This window comes from Panthera leo, chromosome B2 (assembly GCF_018350215.1).
Source record: "Panthera leo isolate Ple1 chromosome B2, P.leo_Ple1_pat1.1, whole genome shotgun sequence".
Taxonomy (NCBI): Eukaryota; Metazoa; Chordata; class Mammalia; order Carnivora; family Felidae; genus Panthera; species Panthera leo.
In genome coordinates, this window is record NC_056683.1 from 109,702,335 (window position 1) to 109,716,442 (window position 14,108).

Genomic DNA, 14,108 nt, shown 5'->3' on the forward strand with positions numbered 1-14,108 from the left:
ATTGGATGTATCCTGTCATATATCTGATTTTGCTTCAGCAAATAGATGAGGGCTGAACACAAACTCACTATTCAATAAATATTTACTCATTGGAAATTGTATGTATTTTCTTTTTAATGTATTCTTTTTCATGCACCTAGGAAGTAAAGCAATCCTATGGTGAATTTTTTTGAATTTTTAAGTATTTATTTATTTTTGAGAGAGAAAAAGAGAGAGAGAGCACAAGCAGGGAGGAACAGAGAGAAATGGAGACACAGAATCCGAAGCAGACTCCAGGCTCTGAGCTGTCAGCACAGAGCCCTGTGTGGGGCTTGAACTCAGGAGCCATGAGACCATGATCTGAGCTGACATTGTACTTTTAACCGACTGAGCCACCATTTTGTATAAAGTTATTATCTCTGATTTGTTTGTATATTCTTATATTCACATGCTGACTTTTGAAAAAAAAAGGTTTAATTTTGTACAATTTTTTTATATTTCCACACCTATTATCTTACATGGGTAAAAAAAAAAAGGGGGGGGGGATAGTCTTATTTCCAGTGAGGAAAAGGGGAAGTCTGGCACTGACAGATTAAGAGATTACTCTAAATTACACAGACCAGTGTAATTTAATATCCACTAAACTGTCCTTGAAGCTGGTTTTAAATTCAGATATGCTGACTCCTTGTTCATTTTTTTTTCTTCACTGTATCAGACAGTCTCTGGGAAACAAAAATATACCTGTTAAGTATATACAGAAATGATTATTTTAATTTATTAAAAGGGTACAAATGAGACTATTTTTATGTTGGGCATATAGTTGGCATTCACTGTGTGTTAGATTAAAAACAGCACGTAAGGTCTATTACCGCTCCTGGTTCACTGAAGTACACACTTAGTTAAGAGTTATTATTCAAATTCCTCTTTTTGACAAACGTATTTTAATGGAACCGTTTTCGCCTAATGAAAATTTAACTGCAAGCCTTATTTAAGACAGTTTCAATTTGGGGCCTAGCACATCACGTTCGAAAGCTGCTTCCCTACCCCGCCCCCCTCCCCATGTGAATTATTATACTTCCTCCTGCCTGGCGCAAACCACACTTTGCTTGCCAAACTTATGGCTGAATACCCCCGAGGACTTTCTGTAGCCTCCCAGCCACAGCTCAGAAACCCAAAGCCGTTTCCACGTGAAACAACCAAACACAGCCCACTAAGCCTAAGGTCCGCTACAGTGACGGCTACTGTATAAAAGGCGAATGAGAAGGCAGCGCCCCCTTCTGCTCCCACCCCCTTCTCGTGTGCAGCACCCAATCGCTTTTCTTTGTCCTGTGGTCCGCGCCTGGGATTGGTCGGAAGCGGGACCGGCGCGGGACGAGTGCGCAGGGGCCGAACGGCGAGACTTGTCCGTCATGTGCGGCCGCCGGTCCTCCCCGCCTCGCTGCGCGCTTGGCGAGGCTGGGGGGCGGGGCCCGGGAGCTGCTGCGCCTGCGTTGTGGGCGTTCTCCCGGAGCAGCAGCTGCCGCCGCCGCCGCCACCACCACTACCACCACCACCACCGCCGCCGCTGCTGCCGCCACCGCCACCGCCGTGTTCGGGTGTAGAATTTGGAATCCCTGCGTCTGGTTAACAATGAAGCAGAGTTCGAACGTGCCGGCTTTCCTCAGCAAGCTGTGGACGCTTGTGGAGGAAACCCATACCAACGAATTCATCACCTGGAGCCAGGTAGGGGTGAGGGCACGGCGGCCTCCGAACCCCCTGACTAACCGCCTTGTCTCTCTCTCTCTCTCCCCCCCCTCACTCTCCCCCTCTCTCTCCCTCCCGTGGGGCTGTCTCTCGCGGCCTGCGGCTCGACGCCTTCTGCGCGGCCCGCGGCGCGGGGTGGCGGGGTGGCGCGGGCCCCGGCGGTCAGCCTAGCGAGGGACCCCTCGTATTGTTCGCGCGGGGAGCCGCGGGGGGTCCCAGCCGGCGCCGCTGGCTCAGGCCGCGGTGGGGGAGGGGCGGCCCGCGCCGCGGCCCGGGAGGCCCCGTAACGGTCCGGCCCCGTCGGCGTTCGGAACCGGCCCGGCAGGGCGAAGGCGGCCGAGGAGCCGAGGGCGCCGGAGCCACGTTACTGCACACTCATTCTCCGTCCTCCCGCCGGGCTCGCGGGTTACGAATCGCTGAGGGCACACGCAGCCCTGGGCGCGAGGGTTTGTCTGAGGAAATCTTTACCTCAGCGACCCGATTCTCCTCACTAAAAAATACACCCCGCTTGGCGCTGGGTTCTTTATGAGGAGAGCAGTCAGAGGGATACAGGCAAATGTTCAAACGCAGGTTACTGTTTCTCATTGGGTTTCGAAATCTTGTATAGAAAATGGTACAGCATTCTTTGGAAATTCTGAGCCATTTGTATATGTAAACGGATTTTTGTGATTATTTTAGTAAAAGTGCTCTAATAGACAGGTGTTCAGTAACTTGGTGAGAAGCTAACATGAATCACTAAATTTCGCTGAACAGTTACTGGGAGAGTGGGATATGATGCCTTGACTATTGGTTTGATCCCAACTCCGCCACTAAACAGGAATGACCTTAGTCAAGCACCTTATCTTGTCTGGCCTAAGTTTCATCGTCCTTAAGATGAATGGGTTGCCTGGGTGATGCAAGACCCTTCTAGTTCCAAATACAAGATTCTAAGCAGAATGATTATTACATAAATAGTGCATTTGCGTTTGAATGCACTCTCAGGCTGTTGGAATCATTTTGTGTTGCGGAGTGGGTTTTTCTTACCTGTTTGGGGTATTTAGTTGTTTAGAGGGTTGCCGAAGAGTAAGTGAAAACTACCTTCACAGTGCCTGGCACCTGTTAAGTGCTGAGTAAATGTTACCTCCCTTCTTTCTCTGTTTTCTATTCCTGTCCTATTATAGCTCTCACTTTTACTTACTTTTAAAAGGGAGCAGTGTGTTGAGTACATGGGAGTTTCTGACTAGTGTTAACTCCATATTCTTTCTTGTATTACTGTCATTTGTTCATTTCTTTATACCCCTTCTAGGACTTAATTTTTTTGAAGGTCAGTATCATCAGCTGGATGGTGTGTGTTAAGTATTTGATCAATTTTGTACAGTTGTACAAAGAAAGGTGAAAATAAGGAAGCCAGCCGCCAGCATACACTTAAAAATAAACAGATGTCTCATGCTTTTCATCAGTCAGAAGGATTAAAAGTTGACAGGGATGGATCAGCACAGACTGCTGTTACTCAGCCTTGTATTTATTAGAGATTGGACTGAGAGTCTCTCCCACCCAAGCTGACTTTATTATACGTTTTTGGCTTGTATGGTCATTAAAAAAAATAATTCTTATTTATCCCATAGGTCTAAGCTTATGTTTTACTAATTTTCTTATACATAATGGGACAGTTAAAATATAAATTCATTGAGGGCAGAGACCGTGTTGGTACCAAGGACACATTAGGTATTTAATAATGGTGAATCAATGAAATCTTTTGGGATATGTAATGGAAGTGGTAGGGATGATAAAAATAAAATTATGCCTGAAAAGAATCTTAGAGATAATCCAGTTTAGCCTCATCATTATATAGATGAGGGTTGAGGCTTAGGTTAGATTTCTTATCCATAATTACAAAGCTAGCCCATTATTGGAGATGGGACTCTAACATAGATTTTTGACCTCTCAGATCAGTCTTCCATCAGAAGCACTTCCCTTAATACACCTTGGCACAATATTTAGTTTATATCAAAATGTTACCCTTTCACAAGTCAGTGGACAATTCTGGATTAATGTTGTCTAGAGCTTAGCTTAGTTGCTTAGGACGTCTGTCTCTATTACTTTCCCATAGACTTTTCCAAAAGCAGTGTTAACAATGAAATGAAAGGTAAAACATTAATTAAACAATGATGTTAAATGGAAAAAAACTAAATAAGTTACTCTTATCTTTTAAAAGTTGCTATTTATGGTTGTTTCTGGTTTCCTTCAAATGTGTTTTGCTGAATTTCTGTCAAGGTAATTTAGCATTTATACTATCTGAGTGAAAATCATATTAAGACCTTTTAGAAGCAGCAGATGTTTTGGAAACCAGGAAATCTTTTATGCAATTTTTTTTTTTTTTAACTTGTGGAAAATAATTTACTCCTCTAGCTTGAGAGTAAGGCAAGGAAAAACTTAACCAACTACAGTTTGAAAAGCTTGGCTTAAGATTCTTGAAGACTTACTCTTAGAGCTAGTTTTTCTTGAAACTTGTAATATGACAAAAATGAAAAATGAAATGCCCCATTATCATGATTAATTATAGAAATATAATCTGAGCAATCAAAATTATACTAAATGTGTTATTGATTCAAATAATAGAAATGTCTTTGGATCAGAGTGTCTTTAAGATATTTGTACATATTTTTTTTCCCATATTCTCCCCTTGAAAGTTTCTTTTTTCTTTTTTTCTTTTTTTAACATTTTCTGTAACTTCAAAATTTTATATAGCTATTTTGGCTCTGGTAGGCAGTCTATTGCCAGAATCAGGGACAGAGATAGTACTGTTGGGCAACTTAAAGCTGTTTTAAATGTAACCAAGTCCTAAACAGAAGGCACAGGTTTAACTTGGAAGCAACTGCAGAAACTTGATATTCAGGGACAAGAGGTTGTAGAAGTTGGATGGAAGTTCTTGCCATTGATAGTGAGGAACAGTCTTTACTGTTACTGAAATTTGATAGTGTATGTCGAAGTGAAGCAGTTATAAAAGCAGGAAAGAACTGGAAGTCATTGTTTTATTAGTGTTATTACCTTTGTCTCTGTTCATATTGTTTGAGAAGACCAAGAAGTGATTTCTGCTAGAGACCTCATACCCATCTGTGCCCTTTGACATTCCTATTTCTCCATCTCTCTCAAATCAGTATAGACAGATCAGGAAATAGGAGGAAAATGGAGCAAAACCAGAATTAGTCTCCTGTTTTCTAGCTGTTTTGAATTAATTTGAGCATCCAGATTCTGATGTTTTGGTATCGTTTTGAGCTTCCCAGAAACCATTGCATTATTACACTAAGTTGAAAACAAGAAAGCCACAGGTGTGCCAGAATAGGAGTAAAATCCACTTTAGATGAATCTACAGAAAAGTTGAAAGATTCATTGATGAGTATTTTCTATTTGCATACATAAAAGGGAGTGAACAAAAGACTCAGAAGGAATGGCTGGTGAACATTAAAAAGTTATGGACTGTTTTTAAAATGTTACAAATTTCTGTTCTGAAAAATGTTTTAGATTAATGGGTTTAAAGTATTAGATTATTTAAGAATATTTTGGATGTTTTTAAATGAGTACCAATTTGAGCACTAACAACTGTTGTTATTTGGAAGCTTGCCAACCTTTATGGGTAAAGCCTAAAAAGAAGCTACCCATCTCTCCCACCTTACACAGTCAGTAGTGGCTTTCTTCCCCTTGTGAAATGTGTTGGGAGAGTTCTATATTCTATTGTTTGAGTCTCACAGGTTTAAATGGCAGTAAGATGGAATTTTTGCACTCAGAGGTTATCTACTAATTGTAGAGTGGAGACTGAAGGAATGACATAAACAGATACACAGAGTATGAGTGAAGGAGGGTTGTATGAGAGAGGGAGAGCACGTAAAAATATAAGCAAGGGGCATTCATCTGACAGGATCCAAGAGTTAAACTTCTAAAAAGATAATTTGGTCCACTGTGGCCAATGATTCATTTATTTTGTTACTCACAAATATTTATCATGAGTATGTTATGACCAGCAGTGTGCTAGGTACTTGGAATTCATTCACTAGTGAACAAAGTGGTTTTATAAACCTTATATTCTAGTGGAGGACACTGATAATTAAAAAGTAAGCAAACAGATAATATAATTTTAGTTAGTGGTAAGTACCATGAAGGAAATAAAGAAGGTTAAAGAGAGATAACAGTTAGGACTAAGTAGGAGACAGAAGTCACATAGTATAAAAGAAGGAAAGAATTACTTTTAAATATTTTAAACAGGGAAAATGTAGAATTACTAACTATATCAGAGGAATTGGAGTAAACACTCTAAAGAATATAGGGCTGGCAGTTATAAGAATATGACTATGTCTCACTTAATGACAAAGAAACCACCGGTGCCACTTTAGTGGAACTTATTGGAAGCTCATCCTTCAGAACTTGTGGGAGAAATACTCCTTTAAGGCAGCAGTTTGCAAACTATTGCCCATGGTCCAGTCATCTGTTTTGTAAATAAAGTTTAATTGGAACATAACCATTCTCAATATATTTACATATTGTCTATAAGGTATTATTACCTGCAAGCCCAAAATATTTACTGTCTAACCCTTTAAAAAAAGGTTTATCAGTCCTTGTTCTAGAGCACCCTTGAAAGCTATTCGTGGGGACATGTCTTGCTAGAAATACTCTGGTTTGAAACCATCGAAGGGAGAGAGAAAGCTGAGGGAAGCTTTTGGCCTTCTGCTGCTGACCTTCTGTACTGCAAGAGCTAGGTGCTGGAGGATGTGCCTACACTGTAGGAGCCTGCCAATGTTGAGGAACCAGGAAATAGGAAGGAGAACCCCCCTCCTCTTATAATCTCTTTAGTATCTTCTATTGACAAAGCTTATCACCATGCCTTCTAGAAAAAGATATTTAAGGGACCCAGCCCCACGGTTGCAAAACAGACAATGAAAAATGAATTTGGAGCAATAAACTGATAACTAGCACATAGTTATCTGGGATTTGTGGGCATTTTAGGTAGATCGATGAGAAAAGCCTCTCTGAGGACATGATGTTTGAGCAGACACCTGAACAATTAGGCCAGGCGAAAGAGAATGGCAGATGTAAAGGCTTTGAACATGGCATGTTCATGTGATTGGAGAAGGCCCCTGTGATTAGAATATCTTTAGAGAATGTGAGATTGAGGTTAGAGAAGTAGCAGGAACAGATGGTATAGGGCCTTAAGGCTGTAGTAAGAAGATTGGAAATCTAGGGAACTAGTTTGTAGATTATCACAGTTTTCCACTATGGTATTGAAAATAGTGTAGCTGAAAAAAAAAGAAAAGAGTGTAGCTGAGACTAGGGTATTTGCGGTGCAGATGTGAGAAGTTGTTGGATTTGGTATCTACTTTAAAGGTAAAGCAGCAGAATTTACTAATAAATTGTCTGGAGTACAGGAAAGACAGAGAAGAATTAAGAATGACTCAGATTTGGCCTAAACAAGAAGATAAATGATACCATTTGCTCAGATGGGAGAGTATTCAGAGAAATGCAGGTAGAGATTCTGTTTGGCCGTATTAACTTTGATATTACAAATGAACACTAGTGTTACTTGAAAATTTAGCTTACATTTTGTTGACCATACTTATTCATATGACTACACCTAATTTCAAAGGAGGTAGGGAAGTTCAGTGCTAGGAAGGAAAACAGGAATATTTTTGAACAGTCTGAATGAGTTCTACACTCCAAGACATCCACGTGGAAATGTTGAATATGATGTTTGAATATAAGACACTGGCATTGGAGTTTGTGAGTGGTAAAGCCATGGGACTGGATGAGATCATCCAGGGAGAGAAATGGAGATGGAAGGAGCTAAAAGACAGGCCATTCTGATTTTTAGAGGGCAGGAAAGTAAGAAAAAGCTAGCAAAGGAGATTGAGAAGGAACAGTGCAATAGGAGAAAAACAAGGGAGTAAGGTTATAGTAGTTAATGGAAAAAAATGGTTCAAGATAGAGAAGATGGTCAACTGTGTCAAGTGCTATTATGAGTATTTTTATATACCTATCCTGGTGTGTATAAGCAAGAATTTCTTTAAGGTATATATAGGTACCTATGTTGAAGAGTGGAATTGCTCAAAAATAAGATATGAACTCTTCGACCTGAAGATAGTTCAGATTGTTTTCCAAAGAGATTAAACACTCTTATACTTAGCCATGCATGAGATTTTCCATTAATTCACATCCTCAAAACTTGATATTATCATTGTTCTTAATTTTTTACTGATCTAGTAGATGTAAAGTGTTCTCTCAATGAGGTGTTAACTTATATTTCCCTGATTACTAATATGTTCAAACACCTTTTCATATTTATTGGCCATATGTGTTACCTATTCTATGAAGTATGTGACCATTTTTCTATTGGGTGGCTTATCTTTTTTTTTTTTTTTTAATGTTTATTTATTTTTGAGAGAGACAGAGAGGTGAGTGGGGGAGGAGCAGAGAGAGGAGATACAGAATCTGAAGCAGGCTCCAGGCTCTGAGCTGTCAACACAGAGCCTGACACGGGGCTCAAACCCACAAACCGTGAGATCATGATCTGAGCCGAAGTCGGACGCTCAACCGTCTGAGCCACCCAGCCGCCCTTTGGGTAGTTTATTTTTTAATATTTGTAGAAATTCCTTGTATATCCTGTATATACATTTTGGAGGTTTATGTGTTGCTTCTATCTTCTCCTAGTTTGAAGCTTATCTTTTGATGAGTACAAGTTTTAAATTTTAGTATAATTTAATATATTCATCTTTTTTGTTCATGCTTTTTGTTTCTTCTGGATGTTTTTTCTTACCTCTACCTCAGGGAGAGAAAAATACTTTTCTATTTCTCTTCTTTTTTTCCTGAAAGTTTTAAAAGTTTGCATATTTTGTGTAAGTCTTTAATTCACTTGGAATTGATTTTTGTGAGTGGTGTAAGGAATTCAGTTTCATTGTTTTCCATATAAATACTCAGTTGTCCTAGCCCCTTCATTGAGTAGTTCCTTCTTTCTGTGGTGATGTGTATTGCTACCTATGTCTTATAGCAAAATTAATCACAGGTAGATACTGTGATTTTGTTTCTAGGGTCTCTATTCCATTCCATTGAACTTTTTTTTTTCTTCCCTCATCGCATGTCTTACTGTAGCTTTATACTGTCTTGCTTTTGGGAGGGCAGCTTATTCCTCAGGAGTACCTTGACTCTTGCTGGTCTTTGTTCTTCTGTACGTGTTTTAATATATATTTTTTTACATTTATTTATTTATTTATTTATTTATTTTATTTTATTTTATTTTTTTTTTTAATTTTTTTTTTCAACGTTTTTAATTTATTTTTGGGACAGAGAGAGACAGAGCATGAATGGGGGAGGGGCAGAGAGAGGGGGAGACACAGAATCGGAAACAGGCACAGGCTCCAGGCTCCGAGCCATCAGCCCAGAGCCTGACGCGGGGCTTGAACTCACGGACCGCGAGATCGTGACCTGGCTGAAGTCGGATGCTTAACCGACTGCGCCACTCAGGCGCCCCTACATTTATTTATTTTTGAGAGAGACAGAGCACAAGTAGGGGAGGGACAGAGATAGAAGGAGACACAAAATCCGAAGCAGGCTCCAGGCTCTGAGCTGTCAGCACAGAGCCCAATGCGGGGCTCGAACCCACGAACTGTGAGATCATGATATGAGCCGAAGTTGGACGCTCACCCAACTGGGTCACCCAGGTGCCCCTCTTCTGTATGTGTTTTAAATTAAAGTTCCACCAAAGAAAATCTGTTGGGATTTTAATTGGAATTGCATTGAAACTAAATCAGATTAGGGAAAATGGAAGTCTTTATGATATTGAATATTCCCATAAACAAGACATGTTTTAAAATTCATTTTGTTTAATAAAATTATGTATTTTGGGCACCTGGGTGGCTCAGTTAGTTAAGTATCCAACTCTTGATTGCACATCAGGTCATGATTTCACGGTTTGTGAGATCTTGAGCCCCACGTCCGGCTCCGCCTTGACAGTGTGAAGCCTGCTTGGGATTCTCTGTCTCCCTCTCTCTGCCCCTCCCTTGCTCGCGCACACGTTCTCTCTCAAAATAAATAAACATTAAAAAAAAGTTTTTAAATAAAAAAAAATAAAGTTCTTTATTTTTTGGTAATTGGGTCTTGCACATCTTTGTTAGATATTCTTCGTAGGTATGTTAAGACATTGTAAGTGGAGGGGCGCCTGGGTGGCTCAGTTGGTTAAGAGTCTGACTTCGGCTCTGGTCATGATCTCATGGTTAATGAGTTTGAGCCCCACATCAGGCTTTGTGCTGACAGCTCGGAGCCTGGAGTCTGCTTCAGATTCTGTGTCTCCCTCTCTCTCTGCCCCAATCCCGCTTACACTCTCTCTGTCTCTTAAAAATGAATAAACATTAAAAAAAAAAAAAGATGTCGTATGTGGTATTCTTTAGTTAAAAGTACATTCTGGCTGTTGCTGGTAGTTAGAAATACAAATAACATTTGTATGTTGATAGATAAACCAGTGGGCTAATCACTTTACTCATGTGGGTCTTTTAAGTGTACATCCATGAATCTGTGAATGGTAGTTTTGTTCTTCCTTTCAGAGCTTTATACCTCCAATTTTTGTCTTTTTTGTGTTGGTAAGACCTCAGCATGTCAAATAGAAGCAGTGATCACAGATCACTTTTTCTTATTTTTAAAAGAAATGTTTTTTATATTTTTCCCTTAAGTTAACTAGCTGTTAAAATTGAGAGTTTTTAATTTATCTTTTTGTTGTTAATGTCATACTTATGACCCTTTCCCCTCTCAGTCAATTGCCAGGAAGGAGGATACAGGAAAAAAGTTGATTTTGGTGAGTTAGGAAGATGGATTTGATATAGACAGTAGGTTGAGAACATGGTGAATTAAAGAACATTATGCAGAAATGTTAACAGTTGAAAAATCCAAGTGTGAAGTTTGAGATGGGGCAGAGATATAGATGTGATCATTTATAATAAAACATCATATTTAATAAAGTCAGTACATTGCCTAGGAAAAGAGTGTAAAAGGTGTCATGATCAAGGATAGAAACCTAAAAAACACACTACCTTTGATAGGTGAAGAAAATTGAAAGGAAACATGAGAGAGGGTAGACCTGATAGTATTTAGTTTCAAAGTCAAAAGAGTAGAGTATTTAAGGAGGAGATTGTCAGTAGTGCCAAATGAAATGCCACAAAGAGGTGTGGGAAGATCAGGACTGAAAAGAAGGCATTGAATTTGGCATTTGACATTTTAGAAAAAAAATAGTTTGAGTAGAGTGAGGGAGAATGAAACCAGTTTTTAGCAGGAGTAAGTAGATAGTACTAAATTGGAGAAGGGGGCTTTGAAATAAATTTAAGTTTTGCAGTGAAGGAAAAGACAAATGGGGTGAATAGATTGGGAGGGCAGGAAGGTAAAGTTTTTTTAGATAGGAAAAAGCATGCATTTTTAATTTTAATAGTTATTACCTAATAACCAATTCTGATTATCATCAAACTTTAAAAATTTTGCCAATCTACTCAGCTGGTTAAGCGTCCAACTTCAGCTCAGGTCATGATTTCTCGGTTTGTGGGTTCAAGCAGCCATCAGGCTCTGTGCTGATAGCTCAGAGCCTGGAGCCTGCTTTAGAGTCTGTGTTTCCCTCTCTCTCTGCCCTTCCCCTGCTAGTGCTCTTTCTCTTTCTCTCTGTCAAAAATAAATAAACATTAAAAAAAAATTTTCAAATTTTGCCAGTCTAATAAGAGGAAATCATTATTTGTTTTGCTACACAATTATAATGAGATTGGGCCTCTTCTAAATTTTACGTTGGATTTTTCATCTTACTGATTTTTTATAAATTTTTAATTAATGCAATTAACTGTAATAAGTATCTAAAATATTTTTATGTTAATTTTCAACTTTATTGAATTTTTTCTAACTCTCTTAATAGTTAGGTTTAGTTTCAGACACAAATAGTAGAAATTCAAACAGTGGTTTAAACAGAATAGAGATGCATTTTCCTTTTAAGTCTGAGGATACCCAGTCACATTCTGGTCTTCACCCATACTTAGTTTCTCTGCCTCAGGGTTGCTGAAGCTTTTAGTCATTAGCTTCAAGTTTCAAGCAGGGATATGGGATATAGGGGTTTGACACTTTGAATCTTTCCCCTTTTAGAACCTTTTCTGGAAGCCCCACTGAGTCCATTCTATTTATATCTTAATTGCCAGGGGTATATTTGGCTGCCTCTTTTTGTAAGTAAGGGGGACTGAGAAATGTGGTTGCAAATCAGACAAAATTGTGATTCTGTTCATAACAAAGTAGAGGATCATTTGTGTTTTTCCAGATGGATCTCTTTGTTTTTAAGGGTAAATAGTGTTCCTCTGTGTGTTGTGTGTATCAGTTTCTTTATCCATTCTTCCATTAAGGGACACTTAGGTTGTTTCCGTATCTTGTCTATTGTAAATAATGCTGCAGTAAACATGGGAGCACAGATAATGCTTTGAGATACTGATTTCATTTCCTTTGGGTGTATACCTAGGAAAGGGGTAGCTGCATCATGTGGTAGTTCTATTTTTTATTTTTTTGAGGAAACTTCATGGTGTTTTCATAATGGTTATACTGATTCACATTACCACAAACAGTATATGAAAGTTCCCTTTTCTTCACATCCTCACCAACACTTACTTTTTTTTTTTTTTAATAATTGCCATCCTACCAGATATGAAGTAGTACTTCATTGTGGTTTTGGTTTTCATTTCCCTGATGGTTAGTGATGTTGATCACCTTTTTATACACCTGACGGCCATTTCTGTATCTTTGGGAAAATGTGTATTTGGGTTCTTTTTTAATCTGTTTGTGTCTTTTTCTTTTTTGGCTGTTGAATTGAATGTGTTCCTTACATATTTGGAATATTAATCCCTTATCACATATATTGCTTACAATTTTTTTCTCTTATTCCGTTAGGTTCTCTTTTTATTTTGTTTTCTTTGCCGTGCAGAAGCTTTTTAGCTTGATGTAGATGTTAGCTTGACTATAGTAGTCCTTTCTCTGTGTGTATAAATATATTAAATCATGTTGTACATCTTAAAAATATACAATTTTAGCTTTAAAATAACAAAAATCAAAAGGAGTTAGAGAAATTTGGGAATAGGGTTGGCAGCTAGCAGTTTCCATGAATAAATTATAAATTATTTACCACTGTGGCTTCTACGTTTACTTCATACGCCCAAAAGCATGGTTGTGAGCTTTGAGTTAGCATTGAGCAGTGAGTTAGCATTGAGCTTTTGTTTTTTTCTTTCCAAATGGAAAGTTTATGAAATCATCCTTTTTTCTCCAGATTTTCCCCCTGATATGAATGCTACTTGTACTTATTACACATATAATTATATTCATTATTATATGTTATTACATATTATTATATAATATAATATATTGTAAATATAATTCTCAAATAGATTTGCTTATGCTTCTGTTCTCTCTAGTCCATTTTTTCTTTTTGACTGTCTCTTCTTTAGTACAAAACTCTCGTAAACACTAATCCTTTCACCTTTATAGGGTAAGGTTAACATCTCTCTTCTCATTGTCTTTAGTATTTTCTTGCCTATTGTTACATAATTATTTTACAAGTGAACTTCAGTACCTAATATTTGGTTGTGTTAGCATGTTTTCACCTCGTCTCCAAAATTTTCTTCTTAATTGAGAATTTAATGTTTTGGTTAATTAGAGAGAATTGACAGCTTTACAGTTTTTGTCCCTCTGTAGTTTAATGTTCTCATAAACATTGTGTATATTTTTAAGACTTATTTTTAGGTATGTGACTTTTTTCTATTGGAATCTTTCTATTATTGATTTCTTTATTCTATTTTAGTTTTAAATTGTTATGGTAAAATGTACCTAACATAAAATTAACCATTTTACCCATTTTTAAGTATACAGTTCAGTGGCATTAGGTACATTTACAGTGTTATGCAGCCATTGCTTCCATCGGTCTCCAGAATGTTTTTCAACCTTCCAAACTGAAACTTTGTACCTTAGACAATAACTCCAAATCCTCCCTCTTCTTAGCCCCTAATAACCATTTTGTCTCTATAAATTAGACTATTCTAGATATCTCATATAAGTAGAATAGTACAATGTTTGTCCTTTCATGCCTAGTTTATTTTATGTAGCAGGTCTTTAAAGTTCATCCATGTTGTAACACCTGTCAGAATTTTCTTCCTTTTTTTAAGGCTGAATAATACTGTGTGTATATACCACATTTTGTTTGTCCATTTATCCGTCAGTGGACATTTGGGTTGTTTCTACTTTTATTTTTTTCAATGTTTGTTTATTTTTGAGAGAGAGAGAGTGCAAGCAGGGGAGGGGCAGAGAGAGAGGGAGACACAGAATCCAAAGAAGTTCCAGGCTCTGAGCTGTCAGCACAGAGCCCAGTC

General features: G+C 38.3%; 1 protein-coding gene across 8 annotated transcripts in view; it reads left to right on the forward strand.

Annotated features, from left to right (window-relative positions):
* Nucleotides 1-1,508: 1,508 nt before the first annotated feature.
* The window catches only part of HSF2 (heat shock transcription factor 2), a 43,973-nt gene continuing 31,373 nt past the window's right edge, over nucleotides 1,509-14,108 (forward strand). For 6 of the 8 annotated variants that reach the window (XM_042939727.1, XM_042939726.1, XM_042939729.1 and 3 more), the window contains exon 1: nucleotides 1,509-1,701. In XM_042939727.1, the coding sequence (XP_042795661.1) occupies nucleotides 1,609-1,701 (93 nt within the window). In that variant the 5' untranslated portion in view covers nucleotides 1,509-1,608. Of the gene's footprint in view, nucleotides 1,702-2,064; nucleotides 2,293-2,659; nucleotides 2,785-14,108 lie in introns of those variants that run through there. The other 2 variants (XM_042939724.1, XM_042939723.1) reach the window with 2 other exon arrangements.